Source organism: Cupressus sempervirens, chromosome 5 (genome assembly GCF_028749045.1).
Source record: "Cupressus sempervirens isolate cs-2001-9-10 chromosome 5, ASM2874904v1, whole genome shotgun sequence".
NCBI lineage: Eukaryota > Viridiplantae > Streptophyta > Pinopsida > Cupressales > Cupressaceae > Cupressus > Cupressus sempervirens.
Window position 1 is genome coordinate 714,140,962 of NC_143122.1, and position 14,840 is coordinate 714,155,801.

Below are 14,840 nucleotides of genomic sequence, written 5' to 3' on the forward strand. Positions count from 1 at the left end.
ATTGACAGGTTAGGCACATGTTTGAGGAGATTGATTATATCCATGAAGCACAGAATGCTGAACGTTTTGCTTCACTGTATGGCTTTGATGCAGGTGATGCTCTTTCTCTTACTTTCTCTTCTGTCATCTCAGAGAACTTGTTGATACACAGCTTTTGAGGATACAAACATTGTCTTTTAGTAACAGTGCAGTTTATTAAAACATTTCCAGAGTTTTTTTAATTAATGATCAAAAGTTTTATTTGGTTGAATTTTTTTTGATTAATGATCGCAATTACCGACCGAAAAGATAATACTATAAACAGGCTAGTGATTTATATTCGCTTTTAGATTATATTATTGGTGTTCTATTCAGGCATCCCAGCTGTTATATACCCTACATGTAATTAATAAATCAATCAATTAGTTTATTGTGTTTACTGATCAATTTTGAATATTTAATCAAATATGCAAATAATATATATTGAATAAATAAATAGTTATTAATTAACAAATAAATATTTATCAAATATATGGATACTAATACCTATCAAAAAAAAAAAAAAATGGATATTAATAAAGTAACAAACGTTTAAGCCATCGGATACAATTACTTTATACAGAAACATTGTATTGATTATAAATCAATCGACCGCCGACTGTAGCATTTACATTACTCTTGGCAAACATGGCATCCATGATTTTCTGCTTCCCTTCATGTAGGACTGATGGCAAAGACAACTTAGCGCACATCGGGTACAAAACAAGTGAACAAAGTGTTTGATTAATTAATTTCCCTTGTTATCGTGCTTCTTCCCAAGATCTATACGCCGGTCAGGATCACACTCCATAAGGTTGCAGCCATTTCACGGGAAAGATTGTCAGCACAGCAGGAAGGGAAGATCAAGACACATAATGAAAGGAGTATTAAAGAATAAAGGCTACCGCAATTGTCTTCAAGAATATTACAGAGCGAATACATATATCTTAGTATTCTGCAAACAATTAGGCATCCCTAACAAGTGTCAACTTATGTGTTTATAGGTATCTAAGTACATATCAGGTATGTATGAGAATCTGAATCTCTTGTCAAATATACTTTATATATATATAATTATCCACAGATATGCATACTAAATTTATTATTAAACTTAGTATCTAAGAGGGCATATCAGAGATGTATTGAGGGAGAGGCTATAATAGGTTGATCCGGAGCAATCCTGAGTGCTTTGATAGTAACATTCCAAGAAAGGCTTAAGGGTGTGCTCTGTAAACTTTGAGGGAAGCCTATTGAGGATTGGTGTCCAAGCAATCTGATTACATTGGTGCACCCCTCTCAGACTAAAATGACAATAATAAGGTTAGCATGACTTACAATATAATAGTATGAGTTAATAAGTATGTTTTAGAGAAATTCAATTCAATGCATATTAAATGTAGGTTAAATTATGTTAATTGAAATTGAATCATCAGGGGTCATTACACCAGCCCTAGGATAACCATATTAACAGACCAAGAGAGTTGTAGGAGAAAGAAGTTTATGCCTGGCAACTGCTACAACAAAAAATTGCTCTAATACAGGCTGAGAAATTAGCCAACAAACTATATAATAGGCTGTTATGACTATGAAATATCCTGTCTTCAGCTCGTGCCTTTAGCTTTCTAATAGCATTCTTCATTCCATGATGACATTTGGATGCCAATCTTGATTCTTGTTCAAGACTTCAGATTCCTGATTTATAAATTAATGGCTGCAAACTGACATAGGAGAATCAGATAATCCTCTAGAAAGAAAGTGCAGTCTCAAACACAATTGCTGCATCTGCTTAATGGCAGGATGTCAATGGATCCAACTCCATATATCTTCAGTATTGCTAATACAAATGCCTGAATTTGGCACTACAGAAAGTAGAGAAACCTTTCTGAGTATCAATATTAAGCGCTGCTACAGAAAGGAGAGCCAAGGACCATCAGTTGACTCTTCATAAATCACAACAACAGATCACCCAATTTTATTGTGCTCTGTGCCAGTAATATGAAGATTGCAGTCAATAGTTAATGCATATAGGAGTGACCAATAACATCGAACCTCCTCGTGCTCAGGAGTCACATCCATAATATTTTGCTTAACCAAGCTTCTTCTGTCAGATGAATCAATGTACTATCAGGATTCAGTGCAATGACAAGGAACTATAGGAATTCTTAACTTCACTCGATTTTCCTCCAACCTACATGTTGTCTTCCAAACTTGTTTGATCACTTTCTAATTTATTTTGTTGGTTCCTCTTGCATTTTTAGAAGGGATTGCATTATGTTAGGGCCTCCCAAATCCAAGGTAGAGATTAGCCCATCAAGGCAATTTGGATTCCTTTCCATACCTCAATCCCCACTCCACCAAAACATAGTTCAATTCAGTCTTGTCTTTCAACTGGTTTGATCAGATTGTGGAATTGAACTTTGCGTATGCTCAAAATTCTTAGACCTTGCCCTTTCTTCATTAAACTTGAGGGCAGAATTTTCAGTGATGAGAGGAATTTAGGATTCCTCAAGGCATGTGGAATTCTGCTAGCCTTGAAGAATTTCCCTCATCACATTTTACTTTCTTGTTTCATCTCTGAAAAAATTGAAACCTCATGCAACTATCCTTACTTTGTCTTCCTTTTGCCATATAAATGGGTGCTAAATTGACGCTTGGCTTTCTAAATCTAGGTGGAAATCCTAAAGGAAAGAGGATTATTCCCCGGGGATGGCAGAATTCAGTCATCCTCGAGGAATTCTTAACTTGGCAACCTCAGTTCAGTTCCCCAAACACATCATCATCCCTCTTTCTCTCTTTTATCTTGTTTCATGCAGTCTTTAAAACCCAAGAATAAGCTTCAGACTTCATTCCATTAGGGCGGAATTCTAAGTGGGAAGAGGACTTTGGAATCTTCTGGGGTGGCACAATTTCACCACTTCCAAGGATTTTTCCTCTTGTATCATTACTCTCAATACTTAGTCATTTTTACAGCTTAAGGGGAGGGAGGATTTATATAAATATAACATTTAAGTATAAGAATTTCCTTTCTCATACATTAAGTTATATATATATATATATATAAACTGTCAAGATGTTTGAGATAGGCTTCAATTTCATAGAAAATATAATAAAGTTCTAGATTTTCTAAGATTAAATTAAAGCTGGAATAAGGATTTTCTAATGATCATAACTCATCTCCTCTTAAATCACTTAGTTTCAACTCCATCATCTTGACTGGCTTAGCCCAACTTTCGCTTATATCCTCGGTATACTTGACTTCCCATTAGGCCCAAATTGCTTAAACTCAATCTCAGACTTGGAGACTTGAAAATTCTACCAACAAAGACCACCTAAGAGTACTACAACTACTGCCAAAGGAAAAAGAGGACGTCCCCATTTGCAATGAGGCAATGGTGTGAAATAGGTCCCATTGCTTAAAGTCTGTGTTTGGGATTTGGGTTTGGGTTTGAAAATTGGTTCATTGGTAAGGCAAACTTTTGAAATGGGATTTGGGTTCGTTAGTACAAAAACATGTAAAAATTGAATATATCTATTTATATGCGGCTTGCAAACATAAACTAAAAATAGAATGTTACGTAAAATCATGTAAACAACAAAAACATCATAATCTTGTAATCACAACTACATGTTCATACCATCATAGAATCATATACTTTAAGCTCAACATGAAAATATCAAAATGTCAATTGATAAATCATAACATCAAGTTCAGTATCATTATTTCAACTTTCAACTAATAGATTAATAATTTATTCTTTTCTTTCGCATTTTCTTCTTCTTCACTGGCATTAATTGATTGATCTGTAATGTCCCCAATTGGAATCTTCTTTTGTAGTATTCCGATGTCTGATTCATCTTTAAAAACTGGGTTGCCCGTGTGTGAGTTTGGCAAACACCAGAATCCAACCCCAATTAATGTGTACACTAGGTCCCAAAAGCCGTATGGTGTAGCTGGAATAGGCCGTACAGTGGGTATCAGAAGATGTACGGACCAGCCGATGGATGAAGGTCTGGTTGTATGGTAGTAGGGAAGGGTTGTGTGGTGCTTGTATGGAGGCTGTACAAAAAATGCCTTGAAGGCCGTACAGTTAGTGTGGATTCCTATGTAGAAGAAAAAGACCTGTATGCAAACTAATGAAAACACTATATGGATTAAAGAAATAAAGCTTGGTATGCAAGGTTGGATAAAAACTTGTTAAGTTTGGGATTTAAGAAAGGTAATGCAGAGCAATTTGTATTTGAGAGTTAATTCTAATGGTTTATTGATTATTGAAGCATTTGTGGATGATATTATTTTTGGAGGAAATGATGAGTGAATTGAAGTTGGAATTTAGCTTATGGTATGATAGATCTAATGATATTACAATGTATGCATATACTAATGTTGATTGGGTAGGAAATATAGATGACAAGAAAAACACAAGTGGAGGAGCATTTTTCCTTCGGGGAAGTTTAGTATCATGGTTGAGTAAGAAACAAGATCGCATTTCTCAGTCTAGAGCAAAAACAAAACATGTAGCAGCAACAAACAATAGTAATCAAATAATGTGGATGAAACAAATGCTTAAGGATATTGGAATTACATTTTCTAAATCTACTATCAGACATTGTGATAATACAACAAAATTAATATGCCTAAGAATCTAGTTTTACATTCTAAAACTAAACATATTGCAATTATCATTTTTTGAGAGAGAAGGTCGTTGGGATGGAAACAGGTCAGAATACCTGAGTACAAAAGAATATATAGAAAATATATTTACTAAACCATTGGCTAGAGACACCTTTGAGTATCTCAGATGTATGCTTGGGGTGATGGCCCCACCTAGTGTAGAGTAATTGAATCATACTTGCATTAGTCCAGTATAATTAGAGCATATTTATTCATTTGGACGTGATGCTTGGTAATACTCCTTAGTGGGAGAGGTCACATTGAGTAGAGCTAATTCTAGAGCTTTTATGTAATGTTTTTGCCATAATAGTGTTTGTTTGGCACTTGATATGATTTTTTTGGCTAGATCCAATGCAGGTACTTTGATGAAGATCATCAGAAAAGGGTGAGAGTTTTAGAAGATTAGTTGATATTTAGCATAGTGGCATCCTTGCCATTGATTTGAAAGGGGGAGTAATAGTTCAGTAAGTGAAACATACCGATTTTCCTAATCAAGTTTCAATCTAGGAATAAACTGATTTCCAATTTCATTTCTTAAGACTATGAATTTCATCAATGGTATGAACTGAAATTTGAAACTTCTTTCAATATACATAACTTATTCTATGAGTTTACAAAATGAAATATTAATATTTAACTTCATAATCAGCTGAAAGTAAATATCAGTTGTTCTTGAAAAGAAATATCAATCTAAGATATTATTCAATGAAAACAATTATCTACTTCTAATTATTCAACTGAAATTAAGTAACAAAAACGTAATTAAAGTAAAACTATTTGCAAATAAATAGCTTTCATCTTGAAATCAAATATCTAAATATTCAGAGGTTAAAGAACATATAGTATATTTTGTGAACTTCTTTTACTTGCTGTCCAAGCCCTGGCATTGGTGAGAGGAGAAGCATTGACATAGGTTTAACCTCCCAATCGCGGACCATTACTTATCCTCACTTATTCTAATTTATTAGAACGACCTTCCCTACCCTGAGGTCGGGTTTGGGATGTTCATGAGCCCAGCCATCAGAGTATTCAGGTGGGTTGAAGTCCCAATAGTTATTCGACAAAATAACTGAAGCGTCTAGACAATCAACAAAGATCACTTGTTCAGCAAATCTGCCTAATTCAGAAAAGTGGGTCGACAAACCCTATCTCCACCACTCGGCTTGACAACATTCTTCACGTGTGGAACATGCATGAGCTAATGCATTATTTATTTTATTTTGATATCATTCTTGTTTTGCAGATATCTCTACACCTCCTCACCATATTCAGGCCTCCAAGCCGGTGGTTCCCAGGTGCTATCATTCTATAATTGCAACAGTACATATCACCTTCTTCACCATATTTTGGCATCATTGCTTGGTGAATTCATTGGTGCTCTGTTTATGGAATATTCTATTCATCCCTAAGAAATATGTAATGACCCTTGCTCAAACTGACCACAATTTGCCCTAATTTTCTGCTTGTAATTTTGTCAAACAATTCATGTGTAACCTTGTAACTTGCTGATCTGAGTGCATAATTGTTTTCCCAATGATATCCAATGTATATACTACTGGCAAAAGAGTCCTATAATGTTTAGACAAGGTCTTAGATGCAATGTAGATTTCTTTTTGTATTTTGAAATGCAATAGATGAAGTATCATGACCTAAATGTGCAGCTACAGTCTATAGTCATTATATCAAATAGTTGGCATACATCCCTTTTAAACTTTCAAATAGACAATAACTCAAATAGAGAATTCCCAACTTCAGATATATTATTGACAATGCAACAATTCTACAATGTCAATGAGATGAGACGCCAAGACTCTTGGCTTACATACATATGCTTAAATCTGATATGAGCTTCCACCTGCAGCAGTACCTCCTAGAATGCAACTAGATGACATATAATGCCATGGATTGAACAAAGGAACCTAGTTCTTGAAGTCGCCTTGATTCTCCAATGAAGATGCAAGCAATGTCCCAAAGAGTGATGGCCTCAAATGCCCAATGTAAATGTCTGAAGCAGCCACCCCTGTTCTGATATAAAAGATTATTATAAAATAATTCCCAGCTGTTATGGGCTTCAAAATGCAACCAGCTTCATCCAATAATCCTCCTATATAGTGCACCCAAGGTAAGAAGGGAAATCAAACCAAGATGAGGGAGTAACAAACAAAATCGTGGTCTCCACAAGCATCCCTAATGTGACTGAGTTTTTATTTTCAGAATCTGAAAATAATATCAGACCTTCTCCTTTCAATATTTGATGCCAAGGAAGAGTGTAATGCTTCTCCAAAATTGTGCCTAGGCTGAGAATGCTTTGAATGATGCACCAAGTTACTGTAGCGAACACTGTAGCAATTTTACTATTCACGATTTACTGTAGCACAGCACTATTCACACAGGTTAAACTTGTGATCTGCTTCTTAAAACCTTGAATAATTTGTTGATAATCTCTCCCAACAAGAATGATATAATTCCATGTGCCAAAGAAGGATGATTCACAACCAGCTATAAATGTTCTTCAACAATAAACTTCAAACCCTTGTAGAAAACTTCACCAATTTGTACAAATGAAAGAATTGAAGTATTCTTTCCCACTACTGCAATAATTCAGGTGTTATTTCACACCCTCAAAATTGCTATCAATGGGAGTTTTCGTTCCCAAAGACAAATTGATTATCTGCAGACCACTTGGCTCCACAAATACTCAAGAAAAAGTCATCAATCATCAACATCAAATCTGCCTGCTGAGAATGAAGCCCAGGATGCCTATTTATTCTTTTTTCTCCACTTTCTCGAGAAACTTCTAGAATATTATTTTATTTATTAAGTGACTTTATAAAATATTTTATAATTCAAGTCACTTTATTAAATTAATTAAATATAAAGTTACTTATTAATATTTATTTATTTGATAACTTTATAAATAATTAACTTAATACCACTTATATATTTAATTAAAATAATTAATTGGTCATCCTCATAAAATGTTCATTATTTTGGGCAACTTAATTAATTAAATTAATTAAATCAAATTACCTCCAAAATGGGGACATTACAAGATATGATCTGAAAGTATTTGAAATTAATTATATTTATTAGACTACACAGCAAGGTTTACATTGTATGAAGCTGATTACAGAAGTATTTTTATCTATTGCTATCCATCATTCTTTGCAATTGATTTGGGACTATTATGACATGAAACTGATATTCATTCTCCTTACTACTAGTATTACAAAGAAGAAGAAACTTAGAACCAGCGGATCTTAATTCATAAAGAAACAAACTTGATTCACAGTGCATTCAACCTTGGCAAATAAAAAGAGCAAGAACTACGGGCGCCTTACATGACTCCTTAAGTAGTATTGGATAGCCTGCTTCTTGAACGGATTCCTTGCTTTCAATACTGTAATCCGTGGCAAGTGATAAGAAGGTTTCAGGCAATACAAATTCGAGTTACTGAGCTATCGTTCTGGGATTTCCAGTGGCTATGATTTGTAGGAATGAAAAGAAAATGAATGCATGCCTCAAATGATTACGAGGTGTCTATGAAATAAGCCAAGTCTGACTCTACGGCTTCCATCCGTTACAAGAAACCATTCGAAAGACTCTCAAATCGATTTGAAAAGTAAAAAGAAAAGAAAGAAAAGAAAGAAAAGAGGAAAAGAAAATGAGTAGTTTTAAATATTAATATTATTTTATTATTATTATATTTTCTCGTCTATTCTTATGTGTACATAATGATAGGGTGGCATCATTGGATTATTATTAATAATGTAATGGTGTCATCTTATTATTATTTATATATGACCATATTTGAGAATGTAAAATAATAAATAAATAATATTAAGGTTTGATAATTCTTGAAGGCAAGAATTTGTGTTTATTTTACATTGTTTTTGTAATGCCCCGTCAAGGGATCCAAAGAATTAACCTAAAGTTTCACTAAGTTTGGCAGCATTTTAAAAAAAAAAAAAAAAAAAAAAAAAAAAAAACATGAAAGTAAATACCACATATAACTTATACACAATAACGGAAGCAATAGCAATAACCATCTAAAAGTAAACATAACATACGTAATAGATTACATTCTTTAACGATCCCTTAACGTTGAATTACATCTAAATCAACTAACATTATTGAATCCATCTAATACAACAACCACATGAAACAATAATGATAAGTCCAATGTTTATACGTTACATTTCTAAATGCTCAATCATCCACTGTACATGTCACAGGGTATGAAAAGCTTTAAAGAATATACTTATGAGGAATAAGGTACTTTATCCTATTCTAATCCATGATACATCAAAGTAAAGATAACCATATGATACACATGATACATCATCATAGAAGATATATACATCCATCATAAAAGATCAAACATAATAAACTAAGTGCACGGTTTCTCCCAACCGTAAATAGCATCATTAGATCATCGTGGATCCTAGCCATCCCTCCGTGTGTAACATTCCAAACTACCGAAGAGATCATCGGTATTAACATAATAGGAATGTCACACCTATATATACTACATCATATGCAAAAAGTAATCTAACATGCAAATAAAAGCATAAGATAACATCATCTAACATATGCTAATCATCAGTGAAAAGATACATATCCACCATCATAAAGGACGCATCAACCACGATGTCACAAATGGATCTCAAATGATAAGAGTGGAAAAACACTACCACCCGACCGCGTGGTACCTAATGGTCCACTCCCACCGTGCTGAGGAGATAATCTCAAGTCCCAAACAGGTTAACAAAATCACATAGCATAAATACTCTCTAAGTCCAGGAATCCTAAAAGTATACTAACTCAAAGGTTCCAATCACAAAACTGACATCTAATCCCCAGAGGCACACAATGACATGTAGGAAACCTACTATGCAAGCGGGAAAGTGTCATTGCATATATCATGTAGAAGTTACCCTGGCAGTTAGCTAAACTCCACGGGTCCCTACTGATCCTCATGCAGCCACTAGTATCCTCTCATACTGACAAGGCATACTATGGAATGCAAGGTCGCAACCATGCATTCTCTCTACTCCCATCCTAGTCTGTACTAGCACTCGAGGCATTGGCGAGAACAAAACGATTATCTTTTTAGGTTCATTTAGTTAGTATTAGGTGTGAATGTTTTCACTTATTAAACAACTTACAATGAGTTACCTTGGCAGCCTCTTAGGGCCCCGACCCCCATTGCAAGCCACTTCCCGACACTACAAGCAGATAACTTACCCTAAGCTCATGGAATCATAAAGCACCCCAGTCCTATACAAGCCATTGGAAAGAAATATCAAAAGATAATCCACAATAAGAACATCAAATATCCATAATAAAAGCATCAAACCTCCATGAGCAACTGAAAAGCATCCATAGAAAATCATGACCACAACAACTCTCTATTGGCAACTGAAGCATCACTGATAATCAAAAGTATCCATTGGTTGTCAATAACCAAAATATATCTCAAATCATACTGATCGAAGACACCAAAATGGTTGAGTCAAAACATGTCACAATATGACATGATAAACCAACATTTCAGTCCCATCATGGCGACTGGAAAATATCCCAAGGATAACTGATCGATGACTCAAAAATGGTTAAGTCAAGTGTTTCATACATAAGAATCTCAACTATAACAATCAGTAATTACAAATATTACATAGAGCATTCCATCACATAACCATGGTTGTGTTAATAAAGATCGGAAATAAGACATCATCACGATATCACAATCATAACCCCCAAGCCTCTGGTAGACGTCCTATAACTGGTCAACACTAGTCAACCCAAAACCCAAAACAAATAGCATAGAGAAAACACAATGCAAGCACATGTTTTGGTTTTGCTAAAATTACATCTTTGAATTAAATGTGGAGGTCTCAGTTTTCAATTTCAATTTTAGATATTGAGTAGAGAAATTGCACGTTTTACCTAACACATGTATTGTTTTGGATGGATAAAGGTTTTCCTTTATAAGTCTAAACAAATCCATCTTCCAATTACAATATTTTGTTTGAAAACGTCCCCCATCAAACTACCAATTAAATTTCGTATATTTTTTTTATAACTTTCAATCAATTAATTAAATCTTAATAGTTAAATTGTAATAATTCGCCATTATAAAAGATGAACCTTTAATATAAATCATTTATCAATTATATAATAATTTAAATTTATTAATAACATATTTACATATATACATATATATATATATATATATATATATAAATATATATATACACATACATATATAAATATATAAATAATTATTAATATTACATTTTATAAAAAACGGAATATAAAATCGAATTACAACAATTTCGATTGATATCATATAATATAAAAAAAAACTTTTATCACATACTAACATTGTTTTAATAACAGTCACCGCCGGTTATTAAAAAGCCGTGCGATCCCATGCCTGCCGTCGCAGGCCTGCGACGGCAATCGCAGTACCTGCGACTGCAGGTATGGTGTCGCCATAGGGCATGCAGGGGGTACGGGTTATATGCCCGCCCAAATTTATGTTTATTATTATTTTTTTTAATAGCGTTTTTAAAACGCTTTCCTCAAACATGAATCGCAATGCGATTTCTTAATAAGGTTTTCTCAATTGCGATTTAACATTCGTTTTTTCCAATTAAACAAATATATATATATATATATATATATATATATATATATATATATATATATATATATATATATAAATGTATATATGTATATATATTTATATGTATATATAAATGTATATTTATGCAGATCTGAAAATATATATATTTTCCACAAAGAATATATATACAATTTTAAGAATTTCCTATAAAATATTTTCTCTCTAAATTTTCTAAAGAATTTGGTTATAATTTAACCTCTAGCCCCGTAATCTCTTTAGATCTATGCATATAAGGTTTTCTCAAATAAATTTTAACTACCCATATTGAGAATGCATACAACCAGAATAGGAAAAATCCTCAGAAAACATATGGAAGACACGAAGAAGACAGGAAGTGCAAGATGCGGAAATAGCATAAGCAAAATCACAAGAGTCTACCCGAATTCTGATGCTAATTCGCTTTTCTTCAGAAAATCCGTAGAGCAAGCTCCTCCCTTCTCCAAAGTTCCCGAGTCCTCCAATGCTCCAAAACACTCTCCCACGCTGTCTCTAAGCTTCTAGGAATGCCTGAATATAAAGGCCTCTCAGGAAGCACCTAGAATGTCTCTAGAAACAACTAGAAGGTGTAGACAACTAAGCATGAGTCTATTCCAACCTTCTAGATGAGTCATAAGGTTGTAGACACCATTTGCTTAATTGGTGCACTAACCCTCGTGTTGTTGACATTTGAGAAATAAAAAGGTGCGTTTACTCCTAAGCAAGCTTATAACTCTTGTTTAATTTTTTTATAACTTTCATTTTAATTTTTATAACTTTTATTATTATTTATTTATTACTTTATTATTATTTTATAATTATTATTAATTTTAATTTATAATTTTCTTTTATTTAATTCTTTTTCTCAATTAATTCTCATTTAATTAATCAAAATATCAAAGGTCATGATATTATATTAATTTTCTCCAAATAATTAATTTATTAATTAAATCTATTTATTAAGACTTAATTAATAGAAAATTCACCATAGACCTCCAAGATAAAATATGAAAATCCATCATAGAACAATTCATACAAAATCAGTCTAAAGGGTTAAAAATCACGAAATATGTCATCCGACACATTCAGTGGGTAAAATATTCAGATACTTGTCCTACCTCACTAGGACAAATGGCTTAAGGGTTTGGAATTTGGACTTGAGTATTTATCTCCCTTCTCTTATCATTGAGATAGTATAATAGGGTACGCTCATCCTGGCAATTCAAGGAAGTCGATACCCGATACCTACAACCTGCATAAAAACCATGCATGTACATACAATATATTTAATGCTAAGCTAAACAGGCAATGGCAGGAAGTGGTGCATCATGTAGATCCCGACTAGCAGGTGACTACGACTCCCTTCCTTAACCACATCAGAAACGCCATACAATAAGAACAAATACGCACACCATACACATGCAAGTATGGGGTAAGTATCCATAATAAAACACATTTGATAATAAACCATCTAACTAATCATCATGCATACACGAAATGTAAAGTCTAAATAATCTCATCATATATCAACTGAATCCATAACATAATGTTTGATAGTCTCAAAACAATACTACTAATCCATCAACATAACACTAGTCTAACATAGTCTGATAATAATAGCAACAATGTCCAGAAAGATGTGAACGAGCGCAGGCACTACAGTTTTATTATAATGTTTCACTTTATAGCTCATGCGGTTCCACCACGAAATGTGTTGCCAAGTCCTAGTAACCTTGCCAAGATAGTTTTAGGTCAAACTTGTCGATTCTGATGACTGAACCATTCGACCATCCCCTTCTGATGACCTCGTTTCGCAATACTTCCCCTCTCTTCAGTCTTTATCCTATAATCATTCAAAACAACATTCTCGCCAAGACATCAATTCAAGATTTATAAATTGCTAATTAAAAATCATCAAGTGACCATTAGGGATTTCATCAATATCAGAATAACTAACTTTATATGCTCATCATTTATGTACAGCGGCTATAATTAACTAAATTTCACACGATCATGAATAGATTGATACAACGACTATAATTAATTAACTCACTTTCATATGATAATTAAATTGATACATCGGCTATAATTAACTAACTCAATTTCACATGATCATGAAGGAATAAACAACGGCTATAATTAACTAACTCAATTTCACATGAACATGAAGAAATAATTTGATTCAATGGCTATAATTAGTTTTAAAATTTAGGGCAAAATTTGGGATGTAATAGTAAGAAACCAAAGTGAATCAAATTGAAAAGGGGAGTAGTAGATTAGAGAAGAATGATGCAGGAACCTATTAGAGTTGAAGGCTGTGTATGTTGAGGATATTTAGAAAATTGTATCTAGTTGTCAACAGGTTACAAGTTACTTTTTGGATTGATGGTTTTTGACCATATTTTACTATGAATGCCAAAGAGGGAGATTGTTAGAAATTGAGGTCTTTGTTGGCACTTGAATATATTGTTTTAATGCTGTATTGATGATTAGTTTTGTCATTGATGACAACATATGTTTGTGTGATCATAACAGATTTCTTTATATCACGGGTTGATTATCAATGCAATGAAGTTGTATATAATAGGTTATGTAATGTGAGCTTAAATTTGTGTAGCAGAATGTGTATAGATACGATGTCTATGTATGTTGAGTCTTATGTTTAGTTCTGGATGAGTTACAATTTGTTTGGTGAAGATTGGTAGTAGACTAGTGTATAGGAAATAATGATAGAGACAAAAGTATTTTTGCTATATCTTATTGGTGAGTAGGAATTAATGACAACGGGCTTGGGATATGATAGAAGACTTGTTTGTGCAGTATGTTCAAGATTGGAAAGCATTTTTGGATATTTTGTAAAGGTTTCTGTTGTATAACATGCAGTATATTTTACTATCAGCCGATAGTGTTGAGGAAGCGTATACTTCATCATTGTAAAATATAATATTTTTGTTGTAATGTGAGGAAACTTTATTGTAATATTTGTAATGACGCTTATGAAGGAGTGTATGCCTTAGCATGGACCTATGTAATTAGTTCTAACAAGCCGACATAATTAATTATTTGTAAAGGGTATAAAGGGAAGATGGTTTCCTTGGTTGGGTATGTCGTGAATGTGATTGATCGATATGAATGCGAGCTTGTATGCTAGATGATCAAGGCAAAGCAGTGGTTATGTTGGATGATTGAGGTGAGCTTGAAAGGAATTGTTTTGGCAAGTTACAGATTAGTTGGTTCATGATTTTGGATATGTTATACCGAAGGTGTAACGTTCAAACTTGTTGGAGCATTTAAGTAGTGGGCCTACTTGTTTCCTATCGTCCTTTAATATGGTTGGAACCTTCTAACAAGGGTACAAGGCCTTCTAAATGGGATCTTTCTTCTATTAGGGATTCTTGTACAAATTGGATTGTATATCACTCCTAATAGGGTCACATCCTTTCATAAGAAATTTATATGCTTGTATACTATCTTGTGGGCACC

At 33.5% G+C, this 14,840-nt stretch overlaps 1 protein-coding gene across 4 annotated transcripts in view; it reads left to right on the forward strand.

Annotated features, from left to right (window-relative positions):
* LOC149557985 (Protein kinase superfamily protein) overlaps window positions 1-14,840 on the forward strand; it is a 235,137-nt gene that overhangs the window by 175,040 nt on the left and 45,257 nt on the right. For all 4 annotated transcript variants that reach the window (XM_089832437.1, XM_089832438.1, XM_089832436.1 and 1 more), the window contains exon 9: window positions 9-93. In XM_089832437.1, the coding sequence (XP_089688563.1) occupies window positions 9-93 (85 nt within the window). The remainder of the gene's footprint in view (window positions 1-8; window positions 94-14,840) is intronic.